Here is a 23,840-nt window from a genome sequence, read left to right on the forward strand (position 1 = left end):
TCGAACCTGCGTCGTGAGAGTTGGACGATTGTAAATAAAAAGGCATCAAAGGTTGCATCAATATAACTCGAACGGTGATTTTATGACTGTGGCACTCCTTGTTGACTCTACAGACACAACAGAGACATATTGTATTTCATTTTGACAGACATCTGCAAGCATGTTTGCCTTGTTTGTGTTTTAATTCACTATAATATTTACTGACACGTTGCTTACAAACGGTGGAAAGGGCACAGACATTTAATTTAAAAACTTTAACTTTGAACATGTAAATGACTGCTGGATGAGGATGCAGTCGACTTTCCAATAAAATTCAACTTTTTGCAGGAACTGAAATGGAGATGTTACTGATGAATAGGTCTTCGGCTTGCAGTACATAGTCTTAAAATGACAAAATACATACAACCTGGATGTTGACAATCTTAATTACAGAAAATAATTTGAATGCACTATGTTTGACATATTGCACCTACTGCAACCTCTTTATTACTAAACACCTCACACAGCACAATTAGTATGGATGCTAGGATAGCATGTGTTCTTTTCGGTATTCAAACGTGGCACAAAGCAAATGCGGACATGGAATTCACATTCCTCCATCAAACAGACAACAACATTAGTCACCATTCTCTTGAAACCATGCACAGTGTCCAAAATGTAACGGATGACTGGTGAGGAGTGGCACACTTGGCAGCTGCCACATATTAACACTGCAAAAGGACAGCCAATGTTTTTCACTGGATTTAGTTGACTATAAACAGATCACAGACAAAGCAGCTGTCGCTGCTAAACAGAACAGACCGGATGTGTTGTTTGTCTGAATGGATATAGAAGTGTGGATACACCAAATTGCCTGGTGTATTCTCAGTTTGAGGGTACATTGGATGTGTGCTCACAGAGTTTTCTGTCTGAGCTTATCCCTCTCAGTCCTGTAAAAGTTTACGTTTGACAGTAGAACTCTCCGATGTGAGGTGGACAAAAAGAGCTCCAGCTGCGGTCCGCGCCCTCAGCTCATACGTGTCATAGTCATGGGCCCACTCCACGTTTCCCCAGTGCTGAATCTGTACACGAGCAAAAACCATGAGAGAAAAGTAAGATTGTCTGTAGGAAGAACAGCAAGAGCATGTCACACTGAAGGAACGACATGCAGCAGTGCAAGATACAAAAATTAAATAAATCATAGCAACGTCAGCTTCTACACTGCATTGTACAATATGTGCTACCAGTTATCGGTTCCATGGCGAATATGATGAAAACAGAGCAACAATGTGTTGTTCCAATGAAGCAAACCATTTGAGTTTCTTGCAATTACACTTCCAAGATGTTTTTTTTCCTCCTCTTCATTTAAGCCAATGACTGAAGAATAAAAGATTCTTTTTGCAAAAGAAGTACAGGGGTTTCTTGAAACTGTGTTAATGAGTAACATCAGCATTACTGAGGCTATCAAGCATCTTGACCAAGGTCTCATTTGTTTATGGTTGATATAGGAAACAAATATGCTCAACGATACCATAGATAATAGGAAAAAAACCTTTTACTACTTTCCTACCTGGTATTCCTCCTCCAGTCTGGAGAGCAGCACGGCCTGTTCCACAGTCAGATGTCTGTCAATCATCCCCATGGACAGCACAACAGACTTCAACTGGGTGATCACATACTCAAGCCCTGCACAGGAGAAACCATATTACTGTATAGCTCTGTCCCACTGCAATTAAAGCTTATTGCAATACTGTTCATGCAAAACATCAATAACAACCTTATTACACCCATTTATAATTCCCACACAACCCAAACAAAAAACCTTTCTAGACATACAGTCTTGTCATTATAGTATGTATGATAATATGTCGCACTACAGTTAAATCATGGGTAATTTCAGAAGTGCACAAAATTGTTAAAAGTGCTTATCTCGGATCAGTTTGTAGATGTTTCACCTGTCAGAGACCAGAAGCTGTAAGAATTCAGGTGCTGCCGGAAAGTGTCTTTGGTTGCCTTTGGGATATCAGGACCCAAAATACTGGACGAGGATCCAATAGTGACATTATATCTGCAATTGAAGTGTTGGACATAAAGAACACGAGTAAAGAGTTCATTATGACAGCAACATTTACAAGGGCTATATGGACAGATATTGCTTTAGTGTGCTTTGAATATGACAAAAGCTAATGCTGCGGTTACCTGTTTTCCATCCAGTGCAGCACAGGATCCCACTCATTTTTCTGTAGCTCAACCAAACCGTGGGGCTCATCTACTCTGTAACTACACAAAACAAACATTAACATTTAAAGCCACAACATCAGTCATTTCTAACAATGTCAAATATATCTCCGCAAATAACCAACATGCATGTCTAAATGCAGGACGGCATCTTTTCTGTAACAATCAAGTCATGGGTAAAGTTGTATGTTGTTTCATTCTATTCTTGTCATTGTGTTGATTTTGCTTGACAGAAAAACATGTCCTTTCAACTGAAAGCGTGTCACTAAATTATATAGACAATAGATATTTAATATCTGTGTTGTCATTTTGTTGATGTTGTTAGAAATGAGCTCTGGCTATATATGGATGAACAGAAAACCGAATAAGGTTAAGGTTACGTAAATAAGTACTATACCAGACAGTGTCCGTCTCCAGGTACTTCAGGGCAGCACTGATCATTTGTTCCTTGTTACGTTGGGTGGGATTGTCCAAAGCTGTGTTACATAGTGTGCTCTGCAGGAAGAGAACCAACATTTCTTTTTCAGTTACATTTTAGTTAAATATTCTTTACCAGTGAGCTCTATAGTCTCCTCTCTCGTCCGTCCTCCTGCCTGTGACCAAACCTTACCAGGTGCATTGTGTAAAACTTGAGCGTGTCCCTTTGAGCATCCCACTCGGTTGCCACGGCGATGGCCAGGGCTTCATTTGGCACCGTGAACAGCTTCCCTCCCGGCGTCTTCAGTTTTCTTCGGTCTAGGTTTATCTCAAATAAACCACCTAAATGAACAATGGGAAAAATGAATTAGGGCAGGTGAATACATATGGATGATAGGGTTACTTCATATTTAAAAAAAACACATGAAACAAATATCGTTAAGTCACAGTGAAGAGCACTATTTTTCCCCAAGTCACTCACAGAACTGCTACACTTAACCCATTTCTGTTGACTCTTTACACTTACCTTCACCTTGGGATATACTGACATCCTGATAAAATCGTTTTCTTTCTGGAAACAGCAGAACAAATGACATCAGTTACAGAATGAGTTGTTGCAGCAGAAACACAGATGTTATGCATATTGCTTATGTATCTCACCTGCTGCGGCCGTGGAGTAATTTGATGCGAAGCGAATTTGCTGATTTCTCGGACATATTGGACCGGCAGAGAGGATATTTCCAAAATGTCTTTGAAGTCTTACAAGGCTCCTCGACATAGCTGCAGTCATGTGAAGATGTCACAGTAATGTTAAGAAAGCTAGCTGACAGGCTAGGCTACCTGTTTCGTTTCTGACAGCAGTTCGTTAATTCGTTTAACGCCACATTTGTATTCGAGTAAATTGTTTCCGTATTCGCATCTATTCTTGTTCACACTGTGATGTTACTGGCGACCTGTCTAAAGTTGCTGGGGCTCTTATTCACTGGTGCACGTTTCTGCCTCAGTTTTCAAACAGCAGCTCCGGGTATCTAAAGCATGCGCGTGACCTTCTGTGTTTGAACGATAGCGTCTCAAATAGTGTATTTAGCTGGGAAATGTAGTCGTTATGAGCGCTTGTACGCAGCATAACGGCTCAGAAACAAACTACAGATGGATATTCCCAGAAAGCCTTCCACGTTTTGCACCAATGAGCGTTGCAGATGTAGGCAAGGTGAACTCTGTTGGCCAATCAGAAGGGCGGATTCTGCTGCTCGAAGTCCACATACTTTTCTGGAAGCTTGGCGCCTGGTAAACTAAACTGTGGAGGAATCGGGGGGGGGATTTTAATGTTGGTGGACGTCTCAGTCCTCTACCTCCTCTTCGTAGAAACCGACAGAGACCTTCGCTCGGACGGCAACTGACCACGGTCGGTGCCCAGCCCAAGCGGGAGCCATGCCTGTCCCTGCTGGATACGTCAGCGACTCCCCAGCCGTGGCCTTCGCATCCTCGGCCTCGCTTATTCCACCGCCACCGATAAACACCCAGCAGCCCGGTGTTGTCACCTCACTGTTGTACAGCGGCTCCAAGTTCAGGGGCCACCAAAAGAGCAAAGGGAACTCTTACGACGTTGAGGTCGTTTTACAGGTAGGGCTGTGAAACGTATCATTTACTATTTAGGCCAGCTGTCAGGGGGATTTGATGATCTGTCAAACAGGCGGTGGGATGATTGACAGCTGGGAAACCAATGAGCCCTGGCCTGTGGTGGAGGACCTCGTCGAGCTCGCTGTGGATGTAGCAGTGCCATCGCCTCTTGACTACCAACACCTTTCCACCATGAAGGGACATTTTATTGAATGATATCATCAAAAACACTAATTGATAGATGTTTAATACGTTTGGCCTCTGCATTTGTTGAAATAGTTTCATAAACTTGCACATGTATGGCTGTTTGTGAGAGAGGATATTAAGTCATGTCGTGAAATCCTTGTATATGATCTGATTGCCACTTACTGTTATTTGAATGTGGAAGAAATAGGAAGTAAATGTCCACATTCAGTAGTTTTCTTGTGTTTTCTTTGTAAGCATGTCACCATGGAGGATTCCTACTTGTGTGGCTATCTGAAGATAAAAGGACTGACTGAGGTGAGTATTTTCATTTATTAACCCACAAACATGGAAAATGTGTCCTGCGTCTGGCCACTACTCATTGTGTTTGTAATCTTGTCACAAGACGGGTATAGTCGTCTAGTTCTTTTTTCTTGTTTATATTATAGATTCTGTCAGGTCAGGGTACTAAAGATTCAACTGTCATTCTTTACAGAACTAACTATATATATATCATAAGTTACAGTATTATTTACATACCACAATATGATTAATATAATAAACAGTTTCTTCCCTACACCTTGTTGTGGGATGAAATCTTGTACTGACATATTTTAGAATTGGTGTGACATACTTTCACTTACAAAGAGAAGAAATGGCAAAACATTGTCATATTGGCAGTACAAGAGCAAACAATAACGTCACAGTTTCGCTGCTGCGTTCACTGTTGCAGGAATACCCAACTCTGACCACGTTCTTCGCTGGGGAGATCATCAGCAGGAAGCGGCCCTTTCTCACCCGGAAATGGGACGCGGATGAGGATGTGGATCGTAAGCACTGGGTAAGGGGAAAGCTTCATTCATAAATCGACTTCAGCGCTTGACAGCAGGCTGGTTTACAGTGACGTAATCCTTTTTACTTTTTGTGTCAAGGGCAAGTTCCAGGCTTTCTACCAATATGCAAAGACATTCAACTCGGATGAATTTGACTATGAGGACCTGAAGAACTCTGACTATATTTTCATGAGGTGGAAGGTAAGGTACTGCCTACATTGGGCGTGACCATATGTTGTAATAAGTCACCTCTGAACTGCAGCTGCTCCTATTCCTCACCCCGTCCGTCCCTGCAGGAGCAGTTCCTGGTCCCCGACCACACGATAAAAGACATCAGCGGAGCTTCCTTTGCCGGATTCTACTACATATGCTTCCAGAAATCCACAGCAACGATCGAGGGCTACTACTATCACAGGAGCTCTGAATGGTAACGCAACACAACACTTGTCACCGTGAGGTCAAGCAGAGTCATTTTACAAATGAGTAGACTTGTTGCTGAAAGGTTGCCGGATCAAACCCCAGGCCAGCTGGGAAATTTGGTCGGGGAAAGTTCTTAACCAGCTTTCTGCGGCGTCTGTCAAGGTGCCCTTAATTCAAAATTTCCCCATGCTCAGATGAATGTGGCCTTTCGAACAGCTCCCAGTTAGACTGTGTAACCTTATATGGATGAAGCAGAACAATCTGACCCTCAGTTTGTTGCATTTCGTTAATATGGTTGTCAGGCCCGCCTTTAAGCAAACTGAGGTCTGCTTGTACTTTCATGTTTTTAATTTCATTTGACAATCTTTGGCATTTCTTTCAGCTCCCTCTGCACATAATGTATTAGCTATTGTTACAGAAGACCTCTGATTTCATTCAATTGACTATTTCTTTATTCCCTCCTCCTACTAAGAAGTATTTTTGTTTCCCTTTCTGAGTGCAGATGAATGTTGGTTTTCAAAAGTGGTAAATTATTAACAACCAGCGCTGATGTCATTGCATGGCATTTAGCACTATTGTGAGGACTGAAAGCAGTATTAACTGCAATGGGAATGTTGTTCTAGGGTTATAAATGGCTTGTTTAAAGGATCCACTCAGGGGTGAACACTTCCAACCAAGAAAAAACTGAATATGAGCATCAGTCCAGACTGCGGTTTGCCCTCAATTCATTTTGTTCCTTAAGTATAAGACTATTGGCTTTCAGATGTCAACATCCATCTTTTTATTCCTTTAAAACCTTTTATTTTGGGGTTGTTTTTTGACTAACTGACCTGCAGTTGTATTGGAAGATTTAAGTAAAGTTATTTAGATATCACATTTCAAAGCAACAAGTAAGAGCTTGATCTTGTTCTCAACTAGTCTGCATGAACACACTTGAAGGAGTAAACGCTTTAGACTTTTCATAAATTCCGGGCAATTGCTAAATGGCTATTGCAGGAAAAATGCTGACCATATAAAGTATCAAAACTGGGAGTTTATGTTATTAAAAATCTGAAGGATTGTGCCTTTTTTTAATATAAGGAATGCCTTGTCACAAAGCTGAAAACAGGTTTTGATCATGCACCTCTAACATACGTTGTGTTGTCATGCTGCAGGTACCAGTCGCTAAACCTCACCCACGTTCCCGAGCACAGTGCAGCCATCTATGAGTTCCGGTGACCCCGGCCGGCATCGTGGATCTTTTCTTGATGGACACAGACTTAAGGCAAAGCAGAGGTCTGCAGATGCTACCGAGAATGAAAATGAGAACGAAAAGGGATGAGAGAGTGTTGGACTCTGGAGAAGTGCAAACTCATACATGTTCTCAATAAGTGGAGTAACCTCAGATTGGCCAGTGGACGGGATATCGGACAGATGAATGTATGGATGACTTGAGACGAAAGGAGCAGATGTGCTCCCTGGTTGGAGCTTGTAAAGTTACAACCGGCAGCAGAGACTGGGTGTGGCTCTTACAGTGTAGCCCTTTCTTTATTCGTTTTAACATCTGCTTTTTTAAACCGCTTGGTGCAGCATCTCGAGACACTTTATGAACTAAGTTGGGAATTCCCCTTCTGGTTTTGCAACCAGGGGCGTCGACAGCTTTCACTCGGCCGATTGCCGAGCGAGCCGCTTAAACACATTTGGCTACCGTTGGACAAGGATTCCTCTGAGGAGTCCGCTCTCACAGACACGATCTCGAAAGAAGTAAACCGCCAAGTCTGTGAGGTAGGAAAGCACGAGAGAATTTGGGGTTCATGATTGATTGGAGCTTCAATCAGCCCATAAGCTACAATGGCAGTATTTTTTTGAGCTAAGCTGGGTCTTTGTTTGCCTGCCAAGAGGATATTTTGTTATCTTACTCTAAGTGATGGACGCAGAGTGGCACTTTTTAAAGGGTGCAATGTGAGTGACAAGCAAAACAAGCTCCTCCTCCCCCCCCATGTTCATACAACTCCTTGGTTGTATTATCAACATGTGATTGCTGTGGATCTTGTTCTATTGCGTTACATTTGCACAAAGATGGACTATATGTGATTAAAGCTTGCAGTCAGGATTTACACTCACGTGCCCAAGTACACAAGGTGGCCGGACAAGCTTTTTAACTTGTTTTTAAGGGTTTGACTGCATGGGGAGTTCAGAGCCAAAACAATCACATACAAGTATTAAAGAAAATGGTATTTTTACTTTGCACTCTGCATTAAACAAAGAGCTTTTTACTCCCTCATTTGTCATTTTAAATGTAGATCCCTTCTATCCCCACATGTCTGTCCCTCGACTATGCAACACTTTCAACTCTCACTCTTTAAACAAAAAACTTGCAGTTTTCAGAGACAGAATTTTATTCTATCCTCATAGTATATGAAAATAAAGAAAGAATCTATCTTCATGAAAGGAAATATTTTTGTTAAATTGTCTAAGAAAACACTCCCTGATCATGTCCCCTTCCCATGTGATGGTGCCATCTTTCTAAAGCTTCTTATCAGAGTTGTATTATAACGGTGTGTTTTTTTTGTGTTGAGAAAAAGCCTGGATTTGATTGACGGTGTGACTGTAAAGAATGGATTTAAAAAAAAATCATATCAAAATACCTTTCACTGTGTCCTGCCTGTTTGATCAATACACTACATCATATTTTTAAGGGATATTTTCACACACGCCATGTTAATTTATATTTACTAATGTTTAAAGTCTAAAACAAACTGCATTCTGTACAGTTAAATAACAATTTAAAGTATTGGTCAGCCCTGTTCAAAAATATTTCCTCAATTAATAAACTTGATCATGTTGTTAAATGCTAAAACAAGATTCACTTTCATACAATCTTTGATTTAGCAAAGTCAACACAATACAAATGTGACACCTTGCTAACATGCTCATGTCAAGCAGGTATAAAGTTACCCGTATCCATCCTACTTCAGCTTGTGTGATTGCTAATACATTTTTAAATGTGCTCATTAGCACTAAACGCAACTCACATCAGAGGCTGATGGGAAGGCTATTCCTTTGACAAAATGTATGACGAAAGTTGGACAGCTTGAAATCTTGACCTAATGATTGTGTGAGATGAAAAGTCAGTGGTTTGCTCAGTAAGTGAACAATTCATCCTGAAAAGGGGCATGAATGTTTACTGCAGATTCCAGGACAATTCATCCAATAGCTGTGACATTTCACTCAACTACAACCACATGGTGGCACCAGAGGATAAAGCTGGCACAGACATCTTGTGCCCGTCCAGCCAGTCCATGTTGAGGTATTTGAACTAAGTGAAGGGTTCGACATCTTGGTGCTGCTTTAGCGGTGGTTCTCAAACCTTTTTTTTTGTCACGCCCCACTTTGGAGGAAGAAAAAAGTTCACGCCCGAACAAAATGTTCACAAAATGGTCCGTGCTGAATTGTTATTGCAATAACACCATTTTGTGACTCCATCTGTGCTTTAATAAATAATAGAAAAAAGAAAATTCACTTTCTAGTAAACCAGATCGCTTCAGACAAAAACTGATAAAACTGTGCAATCACTTTGTTAGAACAATGCAAATAAAGTTCTATCTGTGCAAAAAATAACTCATATTTGGCAGACAAAAAACACGATTATTTTGACTGCAATTAACCTGTTTTGCTCTGAATATATTTTCAAGACAATACCAATAAAGTGCAACTTGTGAAAAACTAAAGCAAACAAGTTAAAATATTTGGCAATAGATCATTTTACTGATATGTGTGAGTCCTCAGTATTAGTGGCTTCAATGAGCCTGCTTTCCACTACAGATCTTTTTAAAACGTGGTTGCAGGCCTGATACGGCCACTCTCAATGTTGAGCTGAGATCTGTATTTTGTTTTCTGAGAGGCGACAGCAGGAAAGCCGATCTCACGGAGGTAGGATTGGGCGAGTCGCCATGAATCCTGGCCGCCGCGGATGTGCAAGCGTAACCGATTAACGGCAAAACTTAAAGACTTACACGAAAGTATAGGCATTTCGCCATGTATTTATTAATAACTTAGTTTTATGGCGGTGTACTTTGAACTTTTGTAATCTGTGATGTTCTCAATAAAGTTCTTGAAATAAAAACAATTCTGCTTTTCCCTCTGCGCCCCACCTGTAATAACTCTGCGCCCCACAGTTTGAGAAATACTGCGCTACAATCAAGGGATCCCCAAAGTTGTTTGAGGGCTCATTTTTTGGGCACCACGGCTATATTTATACAACATATAATGGAATTGCAATCCATATAGTAGTTTTAGATATAACGCTGTTTCTGCCATAACCACAGTCTTGCCAACTAACACACCTATTTTCTTTCACGGTGTTACTTTTGGCACAAAGGTAGCCACTTCCTTGCTACCACTGTCACAAACAATAGTCAACAGAGAGGGATTAGCAAAGTATTCCTAGAATACTGGTGAGCACTGTGCCTGCTGAATGGAGTCCAGACTATTAATGAATTGCCAATGTATTTACTCAAGTACTTATGTACAATTTTCAGTTTGCCTAATACCATAAGAATGCAAAAACAAATGACAATCCCTCATCTGTACTTAACTGTGCTTAGTGTTAATTAGCAAATGTTAGTTTGGTACTGCAGTTTGTGACTGCATCACACATGTTTAATAACATTAGCTTCACCTGCAGATAAAACAAACTTGGCTTCTGCCTGTGGGGTACCAAATGAATTGGATAATAGTGATTAGTTGGGTGTAGTCATTAAAGATGGGTTTATTTGAATTGTTTGTGATAATAATTCGAGTGGACTAAAATAGACTAACAATTGTAAGTAGTTTTGAATCACAGGTCGGAGCCAGCCCTAACTATAAGCGCTATCAAAGAGGAAAGTCTTAAGTCTACTCTTAAATGAGGTGACCGTGTCTGCCCCCTGGAGTGGAAGTGGAAGCTAAAATAACTTCAGTTCTGTTTGAGTTTAATGTCAGGAAGTTGCAGGTCATCCATGTTTTTGTGTCTTCAAGACATGCTTGAAGTTTAGCGACCTGATTGGTTTCATCTAGCTTGATCGGTAGATATAGTTGAGTATTATCGGCATAGCAGTGAAAGTTTATGGAATGTTTTCTGATAATATTGCCTAAAAGAAGCATATATAAAAGGTGAATAAATTTGGTTCAGGCATTCATGTTCCCCTTTAGGATGAATGGAATTAGGGCTCCTTTAACTTTTCATATCGCGGCATTATCAAGTCACATTTTACGTTTGTCCAATACAATAAGAGCAAATACCTGCAAAACTAATGGCAATCCCTCATCTTTACTTACTTGTGCTTAGTGTTGATAAGCAAATGTTAGCATGCTAACATGCTAAACCATGATGATGAATATGATGAACAATATGATGAACATCCTGAGATGCAACAAAAGTCCCCAGCCGGAGTCAAAGTGGCAACGTTGCATCCATGTGGCGTGCGGTAACCATTCAGCTGCTCAGACAGTTACCTAATTTTTTAACATGTTAAATAATTACTACTTCCCATCCTACTACTAAGTTAATCCGGGAAACCAATTTGTCTTACTGCCGGTTCCAGAAGAGCACGTGTATTCCTGGTCTCATATTTCCCTCGTGACATCATGCGAGCCTGTTTGCATGAATCCTCAGCACAGCTTGTTATTGTATTATACGTGTTTAATAACATCAGCTTCCTTTTGCCTGTTTAAAAAAAAAAAGATTTAAAAAAGGTCTTGCACTTTGGTCATCGCATGACAGTATTTTTTGAGCTAAGCTGGTCTTTGTTTGTCTGCCAAGAGGATATTTTGTTATCTTACGCAATGATGGACGCAGAGTGGCACTTTTAAAGGGTGCAACGTGAGCCCCCCACGTTCCTACAACTCCAATAACTTGCTTATTATTAACATGCTATTGCTGTGGATCTTGTTCTACTGTGTAACATTTGCACAAAGATGGACTATGAGTTCACATTAGGGCATGTAAATTCGTTCGTGAAAGCCAAGTTCAATTGGTGAAACCAATTTGTCTACTGGCCGTTCCAGTAGAGCAAGTAATTTCCCGTGTGAAAGTAAGTACATTTGTGTTAATTGCAAACAAAATAAAATGTCGCAGAATTTCCTCATGACAATTACATCATATGTGTTAAATTACATCCGCTTACTTTTCCTGTTTTTTTTAAAACCCCATTTCAAATAAGGGCACCAGGAAGCACACTAAACTAAAAGCCTGAAAGTAGAACATAACAAAAAGTCAAGGTAACACGTCACTTGAAGATAAACTTGGCTTCAGTCAGGGTTACCAAATTGGCCAACAATGATTAGTTGGGTGTAGTCATTACAGATGGGTTTATTTGAATTGTTTGTGATGTCACACACAAAAGAAATAATTAGACTGGGAGGTCCTACAGTAGACTAACAACTGCTTGGGTGCAGATGTCTTCAGTCAGGGTTTCATATTTAGAAAATTACACCGACAAACTGCATGCTGGGTCGTCCTGTCAAACTCCGTAGCACAGACTCTCACAGAAGCCTCGCGCTGCGGTCCACAGAACATTTCAGGCATTCATGTTCCCCTTTAGGATGAATGGCATTTGGGATCCTTTAACTTTTTATATCGCGGCATTATCAAGTCATATTTTATGTTCGTCCAATACAATAAGAGCAAATACCTGCAAAACTAATGACAATTCCTCACTTGTACTTACCTCTGCTTAGTTAATTAGCAAATGTTAGCATGCTAACATGCTAAACCATGAACATCCTGACGTGCAACAAAAGTGACCAGCCGAAATCTTACTTGCAACGTTGCAGCCATGCGGTGTGCGGTAACAATTTAGCTGCTCAGACAGTTATTTCAATTTTAACAGGTCAAATAATTTCCATTTTGCTTCCTACTACTAAGGTATATCGGTGAAACCAATTTGCCTACTGGCAGTTCCAGAAGAGCAAGTCATTTCCCATGTGGAAGTAAGTACATTTGTGTTAATTGCACACAAAATAAAATGTCTCATATTTCCCCCGTGACATCATACAAGCCTGTCTGCATGAATCCTCAGCGCAGCTTGTTATTGTATTACACGTGTTTAATAACATCAGCTTCCTTTTCCCTGTTTTAATTTTTAAACCCCATTCAAAATAAGAGCACCAGGAAGGACACTAAATTAAAAGCCTAAAAGTAGAAAATAAAAAGGTCAAAGTAACACCTCCCCCGAAAATATGATAAACTTGGCTTCAGTCAGGGTTACCGAATTGACCAACAGTGATTAGCTGGGTGTAGTCATTACAGGTTCATTTGAATTGTTTGTGATGTCCAACACAAAATAAATCATTAGACTGAGATGTTCAGACAAACAGCTGCTTGGTTGCAGTACACTTCTGATTATGATCCTCTTTTACCAGAGGATAAGAATGTGCCAAAACAAAAACGTCCATGGGATTAAAAATTAAAATAATCATACATATCATGCTGTGAACAACCACAATATGATTTTATGCAGCACAGTAAGTTGTGTTCCACACAACAATCACTGCTCCCCTGTATGTGTGTGTTTATCTCTCTCTCTCTCTCTCTCTCTCTCTCTCTCTCTCTCTCTCTATATATATATATATATATATATATATATATATATATATATATATATATATATATATATATATATATATATATACAAACATATATACAAACTTTTTTCGCTTTTAAGAAATATTTTTGATTAATTATAGCACTCAGCATTCACCTCTTAGTCAAATACTTTCTGTTTTATGTTGCTTCATCTTTACAAAAGCCCTGCCATGCTTCGCCAGTTGTTTTGAATGCTCTACTATGTTATAAAGATAGCGGACAGTAAACAGTAGAGCTGATATCAAATAGATTAAATTACACTGGATTGCATGCATGCCGTGCATGTGAAGGCAGTTTCAGGCAATTGTTGAATGGCCATTGCTGAAAAAATGCTGGCATTTAAAGTATCATACTCAGGGTTTGATTTTAATATAGATCTTGAGGATTACATTATCACAAAGGAAAATCTGAAGAATGCCTTATCACAAAGATGAAAACAGGTTTATGTCACACACCTCAAACATATGCCTTTTGGTTATGCTGCAGGCACCAGGCACTAAACCTCACCCATGTTCCCGAGCACCACTTTTAGACAAGGATTCCTCTGAGGAGTCTGCTTTCACAGACACGATCTCGAAAGAAGTAAACTGCTAAGTCTGTGAGGAAAGAAAGCACGAGAGTAGTTTGGGTTCGTGATTGATTGGAGCTTCTACATGGCCGAAGAGGAAAACCTCCCATCTGAAAAATACACTTTATTAAGAATACAAAAAAGACGTTTTCTTGCAGAATGCTATTTATGATGTAAATTTCTACCTGAAATTATGCAAACTTGTTTGCATGAATCCTCAGCCCAGCTTGTTATTGCATCATATGTGTTTAATTACATCAACTTCCTTTTCCCTGTTGTTTTTTTAACCCATTTACACCACCTGAAAGCACACTAAACTAAAAGCCTAAAAGGTGGAAGATAAAAAAACATTCAAGGTAACACCTCAACTACAAATATGATAAGCTTGGCTTCAGTCAGGGTTACCAAATTGGCCAACAGTAATTAGTTGGGTGTAGTCAGAACAGATGGGTTTATTTAAATTGTTTGTGATGTCACACACAAAAGAAATAATTACAGTGAGAGGTTCTACAACAGACAAACAACTGCTTGATTACAGAGTACGTGTGGAGATGTTTGCTTGAGGTTCTCTTTTGCCAGAGGATAAGAATGTGCCAAAACAATAACAACGTCCAGGATATTAAAAATAATCATACACATCATGCTGTGAACAAGCGCAATAAGATTTTATGCAGCACAGTTAGTACTTTTGAAACACAAGTTGGAGCCAGCCCTAACAATAAGTGCTATCAAAGAGGAAAGTCTCTTAAATGAGGTCACCGTGTCTGACCACCGGCCTGAAAGTGGAAGCTGGTTTCACAGAAGAGGAGCTTGATAACTGAAGGCTCTGGCCCCCATCCTACCTTTTAAGACTCTAGGAAACACAAGTAGCCCTGCATTCAGTGAGCACAGCGCTCTAGTGGGGTAATATGGTACTATGAGCTTCTTAAGATATGATGCTGCATCACCAATTAACGCTTTGTTGGTGAGGAGAAATTTAAAAAATGATTATTGATTTCAATGCAGGGAGCCAATGCAAAGCAGCTAATACAGAAGTAATGTGATCTCTTTTCATAGTCTTTGTTAGTACACGAGCTGCAGCATTCTGGATCAACTGGAGAGATTTAATAGACTTATTAGAGCAACCAGATAATAAGGAGTTCCAGTAATCCAGTCATGAAGTCACAAATATGTGACCAGTTTTTCTGCATTGCTTTAAAACAAGATGTGACGGATTTTTTTAAATGTTACGTGAGTAAAAAAAAAAAAATGCATTCCAGATCAAAGTTAACTCTGAGATTCTGTGCATGTGCAGATGTCTGAAGATCGTCTTTTACCAGAGGACAAGAATGTGTCGGAACGTATTTAAAAGTTAAGACTAAAAACAACAGTTAAGCAAAGATATCAAAAATATATGTACAGTGATTGTGAATCACTTAAGTAATTTCAGCGCTGGCTTGTACATTTTGGGGGACTCACACATGTTAACTTGAGTGTTGATGAGAATGTGTGTTGAAATGATTTCGTGCTGCAAAACTCCGTCTACTACTGTCGACACTTCTCAGAAACTGCGCACTCCTTTCCAACCATTCGCTCTGCTATGCTGACGATGAGGCAACTTCCAACCACGCCTCACTATCGAGACGCTTACTGAGCAAATATTTTTACCACGCTGTCATTGGTTAAGAGCTTTCAACCTTTGTTGCATGTCTAATGTCACGTCTGCAGCTTTGCTGTCATAGAGCATAATAGGCTTAATAACTTTGCTTGTGAGATCAAACACATGCAATATCATCAGCACTTCCATCCCAAGAAACAAAGAGTGTCATGTGCATGTCACACCCTCTGTGTTTTTTTTAAAATTTCAAATAGTTCTCCTAAGATGAATGCCTAAAAGTACACCAACTTGGTCAGTCTTTAATGTGTGTGTGAAGATTACTTGACAATCTTGCTCCATCTCTTGCAGTGCTTTTACTCCCTTTAGTTGTTTGCCAGAGGCTGTGCCTTACTGCCTTAAAGTGTGTTCAATGTTACGTCCTCATCCATTTGGTTTGCAGTTAATTGTGTAGCTGAGTTTGCAAGTATTACGTCTCCATATAAAGTTAAACACACAACAAAAGTTACTTCCTTCTTCATTAGAAAAAGTGTGACGAGGAAGATGTTGTTATCTCCTCCTTGTTGTTTGCAATTAGTCACGTTTAAATTTAAATGGTCAAAGGTTAGGTTTTGTGAAACGCAGAGCAGCGCTACAAGGAAATGAAATCTATGAGACGTGCACCTGGACAGTTTCTGACATTTCAGTTTCAAGGCAACCCAAACAAAGAAGTGATTGTGATGTGAGTCCAAATCAAACAAAATGATGCTCTGTGTCTGGAGTGCTATTAGAAGATTATAGTGAAAAAAAATCATTTATTTTCCTTAGAAAGGAAGGAAGGTCTCTTTGGCAGAGGGAGCTTTTAATCATAGTAATAAAATGATGGGCACACAGACATCCACTGCATTGCAACACTCGAAACTGACCTCCAAAAGATCCTCCAGAGTGATTTGTGTTGATTCCCATAGGAATGCACTGGAACAAATCTCATTTTGCTTCCCATTTCTTTGAAGTCTCAGAGCACAGAGTTATGTATGCTAAACCAAGTCAGGAGGTTTTAGAAAAAAATTCAAGTATTTCTTTCTTCCTTTAGAATTATACACTACTTAAGGCAAAAAATGAATGTATAAAGTTGTTTCCTTATTACTCAAAACTAAACATTTAAAAATTGTGACACCATATATGAATTAGATTTTACAACTTATTATTGCTTTTGATTGAACAAGATAATAAAATGATTGAAAGAATCATCATTTTTATGCAAAGATTACAGATTTTTTTTTAAAAAAAGGTCTATCCTGCCAATTTATTATTTTATATAATATAATTGATACATAATAATATAATTTTATATATTTTTATATAATTAGAATTTCCATAGCCTTAGTATTTTATATGTATTTTGTATTACTATGTTTTATTTAAGCTACCTCAACATTGAGTAACAATTTGTGGTCTGATTTATTTATATTAACTGTGATAAGAAACCAAAACACCAACACAAAGTTTTTCTAACCTCAATTGTTTGTATCCAACTGTGTTTTTGACGTTTTCTGTTCTACTGGATTTGAAACAAAACTAACACCACAATGCTGTGCAGCACATTATTCACAAAATGCACACTTTTGCAGACCATATGGCCTGCTATCATCTTTTCCAGAATCAGCTGGTGCATAGATAAAGACAGCAAGTATGATTGTGTCCTTAACTGATGAGGTACTGAAGTGCGTTATGCGCATTTTGTGCCCACACTACTTATTACTCTCGGTGCCTTTGCCTGCTCTCGTTTCAAAAACAGATGCCCAAACATTCCAGAGACACGGTCCTCTCGTGGCTTTACACACAGGCGTTGACATCTCCTCAGGTCGTACACAAAGCTGGACAGTCCTGACCTTTTGCACTATACTGTGTTTGTGCGAGTGTGTGCGCGATAAAATCCTGGCATCACTTCAGACAAAAGCTCCACACCCACGTCCATCTGATGAGTGGTTGGGATGACCCCCTCCGACTGTAGTCCACCCCTGCAATTCTCACTTTGAAGAAACACCTGCTCCCCCCCCCACACACACACACACAAACGGGCACGTATTCACCTTTGCCCATTTAGTCAGCCTCAACAGACGCACACATACACACCCGGCTCTCCACACTAGTTCCCGATAAGGTATATTACTGGCAGATGACAAGTGTGAATGATTGCAGATACAAAAAGGTTTTAATTATGGGAGTAGAGGATGCTGGAGATGCAAGGAAGTGATTGAGGAAGGCAGACATATTCTGCTTCTGTTTGATTGCTTAAATTAAGCAAAAATTAGAAAAAATATCCCCACCATGGATCAGCAAACTAACATGTTAACATGTTATATCCTCTCTATTTACTTCACTCAAGTACTGTGTGTTAAAAGGACGCGTCATGTTTTTAAGAGGTTACTTGACTTCTAATTCAGGAGCAGGAGACTTACAGCGAGGCTAGCTTAATGTTAGCCTTCAGCTAACATCAGTGCAGCGGCCCGATTACACAAAACAAAAATGTGCTTTTCTTTCTGGCCGTACAGGCGTCAGGCTGACTGTTTCTATTCTATAGTCTTCACGCTGACTTCCTGTTAGCTCATATTCAGTGTACAGATATATCAATCTGTTCATGAGCTTGTCGTTAGCTAACTCAATACTAGCGGCTAGACTTTGTTAATTTATTTTTAAATGTTTTACTAACTTTACTAAATTTAGGGGCATAATTCAAATGTAGCATGATTTCAACGGATGATGAATAATGAAACAGTTATGAACAAAAACAACATTAAATGTGAGTCATTTGTTGAAATATTACTTTGTTAATTTATAACTGAATCCTGCAATTGCATCAGCTGGGGTTTTTCGGTGACAAGCAGTCAATTATTCTTTTTATGACAGCTGCTTTTGTTGCAGCTCCACATTCTCGGGAATTACCTCTGACTTAGATGCTAATTTAAATGTGCACTTACAGTGGTTTGTCCACACCTCTTTTTCCAGCCCTCAAGTGTTGCTCTCCCAGACTCCGCCTCTGTGATGTGAAGCGCATATAAACCACAGCAGATGCTCTGATCTGGCAGAGCAGCAGAGGCAGAGCAGCTGGAGACTGAAGGTCAAGAAAGCAGCTTTTCATCCTGAGAGCTCAGACACAAACAAGTGGACGATGGCTGGTGAACAACGCTTTGTAATCAGTGCTCGCATCATCGGAGCCGTGCACAGGGACACACCAAAACTGAAGGTGAGTTAAGACCTCAATCGTTATCTATGTGAGGTGTTAAATATCTCTGCTGTATTTGGGTTTGTGTGAAACGTTTCTCAAATCTTTTTTATTCTCTCTCCACAGATGTTCATGATATCTGTGTTGTGGTCTGACGAGAATGAAGTTATCGTCTACAGGTCCTTCAAGGATTTCAAGAAATTTCATGTAAGACCTAAAAACCTTCAACTTAGTGTATGAAGTCTGCTTTTTATATTGTAGGAATAATAAATAATTACAATGTGTTGATTTTCTCCCAAACAGATGCTGCTGAAAAAGAGGTTTCCTCACATGAACCCTTTCAAGAAAAACGACAGAGTGATCCCCAAATTTAAAGGTAAGATTATTTCAATGATGTGTTACAACTTGTATTTAAATGGTCTCCTATAAACATTTGTGTATGTGCAGACATTAATTAAAGGAATAGCACACAAATCAGTTTAATATATGCAGTCAGAAAATACCATGGAAATGACATCTATTTAATTGTTATGAAAATGATTTAAATATATAGTTCTTATATTTATCTTCTCAGTAAGTTTGGTATTAATCCTGAAACTGTTTCCTCTCCTCTCTCCAGGGCAGGCCAGGAGGAACAGCCTCCAGCAGAAAGGATCCACACGATCCGTCCAACGCATGAAGTTCCTGGAGAGCTACTGCGACAAGCTGTTGAAGTGCGACCAAATTGTGACTCAGAGCTCCATAGTATTTCAGTTCTTCACGCCCAAAGACCAAGACCTGCAGTCAGACTTCACCAAGAACAGGTAGGTTGTCTTGTCAGTGTTTAGGTCGAGTCATGTGAGAGTTTCATAGAAGTTCTTGGGTAGTAAATGACTGACTTCTCTCTCTCTCACAGCATCATGATCCTGATGTCTGACGATCTGCCTGATGGCTCAGGTGGAGGAGGCGGTGATGTGACACGTCAGCATGCAGGCAGCGTCACTCACCCGTTTGTCACCCAGACTCACCGCTGCGTGGCCGCTTACGAGACAAAGGACACCAAGAATCGTCCGTTTAAGGTCTCTGTGGACGAGAAGCTGGATGTTTTGATTAAAGACCCTGCAGGTCAGTGCCAAACCTTTTTATTGCAGTTGCTTCCTGAAAATATCATGAAAAACCTTGAGCTACCCCCCCCCCCCACACACACACACACACACACACACACACTCATTTCTGTCATGCTGAAAGTATGTTTTATTTGCTCTCCAGGTTGGTGGCTGGTGGAGAACGAGGATAAGCTTTTGGCTTGGTTTCCTGCTCCCTACCTGGAGTTATGGGAAGGAGAGGATGATGATGATGATGATGATGCTGGATTCCAGCTTACAGGTTTGTGTTACTTGTAGTCATCATCTGACATTACTGTGAAACTCAATGCCTGTCAGAAGCTCCTACTTCATATTACTATGAAGGCTAGCTATTACAAACAACCAACACTGTTAAGTAGTCTTTAACCACTGTAAGTTAACATTAATCTATTCCTTTCTACTAAAACTCACTTTTATGAAGACTAGATGTAACTGTACAGCAGTTCCTGAGCTTGTTGTCTTGTTTGTGACCTTTAGGTGCCCTGTACTGCGCAGTGAGGAGTTACTCAACTAAGAAGGACGACGAGGTGTCTGTGCCCATTGGCTCTGTGGTGGAAGTGCTGAGGAAGTCTGATGACGGCTGGTGGCTCATCAGGTTCAATGGCAAATCAGGTTACGTCCCCTCCATGAACCTGAAACCATACAACAACCCCCTGGCAGGCCTTTACAACATGCAGAGAAAGCTGCACAGTTCCACTCTGAACCTGGCGACCAGCAGGGATCCTCAGGCTCCTCGTCTCACCAACAAAGAAAACAGCCCACAACGAGAGTCCAGAGTGCCAGGCCGTCTCCAAAAGGCAAGATCTCTGGATGTCCTCTCTGAGAACTGGTTGCCAACACCGATGGAGAGTGACGTCTCAACCTCAGACGGCCGTGCACGCAGCTTGAGCACCGAGAGCAACACAAGCACCGAGAGCAGCTTCTCAGACTGCTCCTCAAGCAGTGAATCATCGAGTCCCACAGGCAGTCCTACCACCTCGTTCCAGCCTGGTGTCAGTGACAATGGGAGCAGCAGCCATGATCTCACTGTCTCAGACCGCCGTGGATCCAACACGAGCTCTGACGGCTCAGAATCCTTCAGCTCCAAAGGCAGTGCGACTGCTTCAGCCGCTCCCAGAGTGCCACCCAGGCCAAAAACCGAGGAGATCCTGACCCGCTGCACCACCATGACCCGCAAGGCAGCCCTGGCCAGCAAGACCCGGCTTCAGATTCAGCCAGAGTTGATACACAGCCGCTAGGAAATCACCAGCCATGAATCATTCATGTAACATTTTTAACCTCTTTGACCCTATAGGGTCTATCAATAAGATGTGTTTTGTGCAGCATTGTTTCTATTTCTATTTGACATTTGTCATACCAGAGATTGAAGATATTAAAACCTTGACGTATGTTGAAAACCACAAGATACCAGAAAACAAATAATGTAGCTTCAGTGAAGCGTCAGAAGGAGCAAGAAGATGAATGTGACATTGTCATCCAAAAGTAAAACAAATATTCGACACCTCTTTAGGGTCTGAGAGTTAAGAGTAAATCTATGTGGATTGTTGGAGATGAAGGAGTAGAAGCTTTTAAACTAAACTGTATTTGATGTATTCTTATTTATCATCTTTTAAGACATAGAAATCAGTTCTGTAAGTTCTTAGTGGTTTGGTGATAAAAAAAAAATATTGTTAATCACCAAATTATCATGCACCTTTTATTTGGGGTGTAATTCCAAGCAGTAATTTATTGTATATACTATGTTATGTCTCAATCCATTTCCAAATGAAGGCAATACAATTATGTGTGTGTTAAACAAGCTATTAGCAGACGAACATACTCCAATTGAATTATTACCTTTCATTTTTTGTTACTTATTGTATGGTCATGTATATTAATGTACAGCATTTTAACCTGTTCACAAGTTTCACATTGTCAATAAAATCAAATTTACACTTTAATCACATGCAGTCTTTGCTTAATGAATATAGCAGAGAAGTGTGGGTATGTAGTTGGGTGCATTCAACATGTTATTTAGAAAGATCCAGTAGCATGTAGCCATAACTGGCCACTCAAAATACTTTGCAGTTGTTGCGGCAGCATGTGAGATTGGCTGCGCAAAAACAGGAGGTGCACACTCACACAGTCACGGACACATACAAGCACACACAAAAACAAATGCATTATCTTTCAAAGGGTGTTACCTGGTGGACATATTGATAATAATAACCTTGAATCATAGTGTTTTATTTGTAAACAATGTTTCAAAGGTACTGCACAAATGAAAGCAACAAACAAAAAGTATTAGCAAAACTATGTACACTATCAAGTCAAAATTTGGATAACACAAGCACAGATAAAATTGCCCCGTAAGAATGCATAAGATGAGAAATGCTAAAGACATGGAAATAAGAACCTAATAAAGGCTTTAAAATGGATGCTTTCAAAGACATGCAAAGCGGATACAGAGCGAGCTAACCAGAGATCTTCGGGCAAGTTAATCCAAAGCCTTGGTTGAGATGTGTACCAACTGGAAAGACTGGTTGTGAAGGTTAATGAAGTAAGGGAGTTACAAAAACTGCGACGCTTGTCACGGACGTTCATCCATATGTTCATCAAGCAGCTGACAGAACAGAATGTATTTTAGGTGTGTCAGGTTGAAGCTTGAGCAGCGAAACGCAACATGATTTACTGCTGAGATCAAAGCGACAGGGAGTAATCATCGGCTTGTGAGCACTCTGATAATATACTTTGTCCCAAAGCACCACTGGGCCTAAGCACAGCCTCCGAGAGCTGCTAGTAGTCTGTAGATTCTTCAAGCCAATCGCATTTCTTGTGTGTCTCCCCCCAAACCCTTGGAACAGTGTTAAAAAGGTGGTTAAAATCTTCCTCAATGAAATGAGACAAGCCATTGAGACTGTGATATACAGCACGCCATTTCAGGACAGAAAAGTGGTCAGCAACCCATCCTCCTCCCCGGACAGAGGAGCAGTTACGGTTAACGGGTAATCGCTGCTGGTATAAAGTTCAATTTCGGGCGTCACGTGTCAACAACATGGGTGAAATGTGACAGCAATGTTTTGAATGCGGGACTGTTATGCACAAATCCACCTCATAGCAATATTGTAACGTTAGCTAGGGACATCAATATATCAGCGGCTTCTTTGTTTTACTAAGATAAGACAATGTTATCGTAATTTTGAATCTTTCATTAGAGGTAAATATTGAGTTAATCTACCGCCATAAATTGTTTTAGTGCTTATTTCCTAGCATCCACATCAAAAACACCTCTGCAGAAATTAAATATTGTTCCGGTCACAAACTCTGTGACCTCAACTGATTTGTGCAATACTCCACACTTGAATTACATTTTGCCGTTAATGAATATTTAGTCAAACTAGTTTGTACAACTACATACTTTTATCTTACTCCATTTGCTAAATAAAACGTGGCTATTTTCTTTTTTATGTAAAAATAAGTAGGACTTTTCTCATCATTCATTGCCACACCGTAAAAGGAAATAGATTTTAGGATTTACGGCAACTCCTGTTTACTTCAGGAAGGTTTATCGTCATAAATGAAGGATTTATTGTGTTATTCTGAGAAAGACAAAGAAACCTTGAGTGAATAATTAATCAAACACGTGCTGCTGAGGAGAATATATGCCCTCTGATTAGATGTCTAATCATGTCTAAACCAGATAAGAGTGTGTGTGTGTGTGTGTGTGTGTGTGTGTGTGTGTGTGTGTGTGTGTGTGTGTGTGTGTGTGTATGTGTATGTGTGTGTGTGTGCGCGCGTGTGTAATTTTCACCAGGAACATTTTCACCTTTTTGTTTCACTAACATTTGCACATTTTGTTAATTTGGCCTATTTTTATTGCTAATGGGAAAGCAAAAGAAAAACAAGAGAAAAGAAAGAGAAACAAATCCAGGAAAAAACACTCCACCACAGAATGACACAAGAAAAGCACAAAGCCTAAAATACCATCAAGTCCCAGTAAGCCATGACTGTGTGAGAATGGGCCAGCATTACAAAGCCAGGACCCTGACACTGTAGCAGCTAAATGGAACTCAG

The 23,840-nt window shown here is 40.1% G+C and overlaps 3 protein-coding genes across 3 annotated transcripts; 2 read left to right on the plus strand and 1 right to left on the minus strand.

Annotated features, from left to right (window-relative positions):
• Positions 1-145: 145 nt before the first annotated feature.
• On the minus strand, positions 146-3,723 carry atpaf2 (ATP synthase mitochondrial F1 complex assembly factor 2). The gene is made up of 8 exons (XM_068583269.1): positions 3,295-3,723; positions 3,161-3,205; positions 2,828-2,976; positions 2,615-2,712; positions 2,179-2,259; positions 1,935-2,047; positions 1,550-1,665; positions 146-1,061 (listed from the first exon to the last, which is right to left on the minus strand). Exons 1-8 carry the CDS (start codon positions 3,422-3,424, stop codon positions 924-926), a joined length of 870 nt encoding a protein of 289 aa, XP_068439370.1. The 5' UTR covers positions 3,425-3,723; the 3' UTR covers positions 146-923.
• A 193-nt stretch (positions 3,724-3,916) lies between these two features.
• LOC137789513 (glucose-induced degradation protein 4 homolog) lies at positions 3,917-8,316 on the plus strand. Its single transcript, XM_068583181.1, has 6 exons — positions 3,917-4,257; positions 4,696-4,755; positions 5,171-5,278; positions 5,370-5,471; positions 5,567-5,697; positions 6,845-8,316. Exons 1-6 carry the CDS (start codon positions 4,066-4,068, stop codon positions 6,906-6,908), a joined length of 657 nt encoding a protein of 218 aa, XP_068439282.1. The 5' UTR covers positions 3,917-4,065; the 3' UTR covers positions 6,909-8,316.
• Positions 8,317-18,676: 10,360 nt separating this feature from the next.
• On the plus strand, positions 18,677-21,025 carry LOC137789729 (NADPH oxidase organizer 1-like). The gene is made up of 7 exons (XM_068583494.1): positions 18,677-18,684; positions 18,790-18,870; positions 18,967-19,039; positions 19,283-19,466; positions 19,559-19,767; positions 19,912-20,034; positions 20,265-21,025. The coding sequence occupies exons 2-7, from the start codon at positions 18,790-18,792 to the stop codon at positions 21,023-21,025; spliced, it is 1,431 nt and encodes a 476-aa protein (XP_068439595.1). The 5' UTR covers positions 18,677-18,684.
• Positions 21,026-23,840: the final 2,815 nt, after the last annotated feature.

This window comes from Clinocottus analis, unplaced genomic scaffold, assembly GCF_023055335.1.
Source record: "Clinocottus analis isolate CAN_PGR_092001 unplaced genomic scaffold, fCliAna1.0.p SCAF_19, whole genome shotgun sequence".
NCBI classification, from domain to species: Eukaryota; Metazoa; Chordata; class Actinopteri; order Perciformes; family Cottidae; genus Clinocottus; species Clinocottus analis.

Excerpts from the sequence above, each read along its gene's own strand:
- atpaf2 (XM_068583269.1), bottom strand. The coding sequence starts at position 3,424 with ATGACTGCAGCTATGTCGAGGAGCCTTGTAAGACTTCAAAGACATTTT. Across the intron at positions 3,206-3,294 it reads TTACTCCACGGCCGCAGCAG|AAAGAAAACGATTTTATCAG; the intron begins GTGAGATACATA and ends TGCTGTTTCCAG. Across the intron at positions 2,977-3,160 it reads CAGTATATCCCAAGGTGAAG|GTGGTTTATTTGAGATAAAC; the intron begins GTAAGTGTAAAG and ends TTGTTCATTTAG.
- LOC137789513 (XM_068583181.1), top strand. The coding sequence starts at position 4,066 with ATGCCTGTCCCTGCTGGATACGTCAGCGACTCCCCAGCCGTGGCCTTC. Across the intron at positions 4,756-5,170 it reads AGATAAAAGGACTGACTGAG|GAATACCCAACTCTGACCAC; the intron begins GTGAGTATTTTC and ends TCACTGTTGCAG. Across the intron at positions 5,279-5,369 it reads ATGTGGATCGTAAGCACTGG|GGCAAGTTCCAGGCTTTCTA; the intron begins GTAAGGGGAAAG and ends TTTTGTGTCAAG.
- LOC137789729 (XM_068583494.1), top strand. The coding sequence starts at position 18,790 with ATGTTCATGATATCTGTGTTGTGGTCTGACGAGAATGAAGTTATCGTC. Across the intron at positions 18,871-18,966 it reads AGGATTTCAAGAAATTTCAT|ATGCTGCTGAAAAAGAGGTT; the intron begins GTAAGACCTAAA and ends TCTCCCAAACAG. Across the intron at positions 20,035-20,264 it reads ATTCCAGCTTACAGGTTTGT|GTGCCCTGTACTGCGCAGTG; the intron begins GTTACTTGTAGT and ends TGTGACCTTTAG.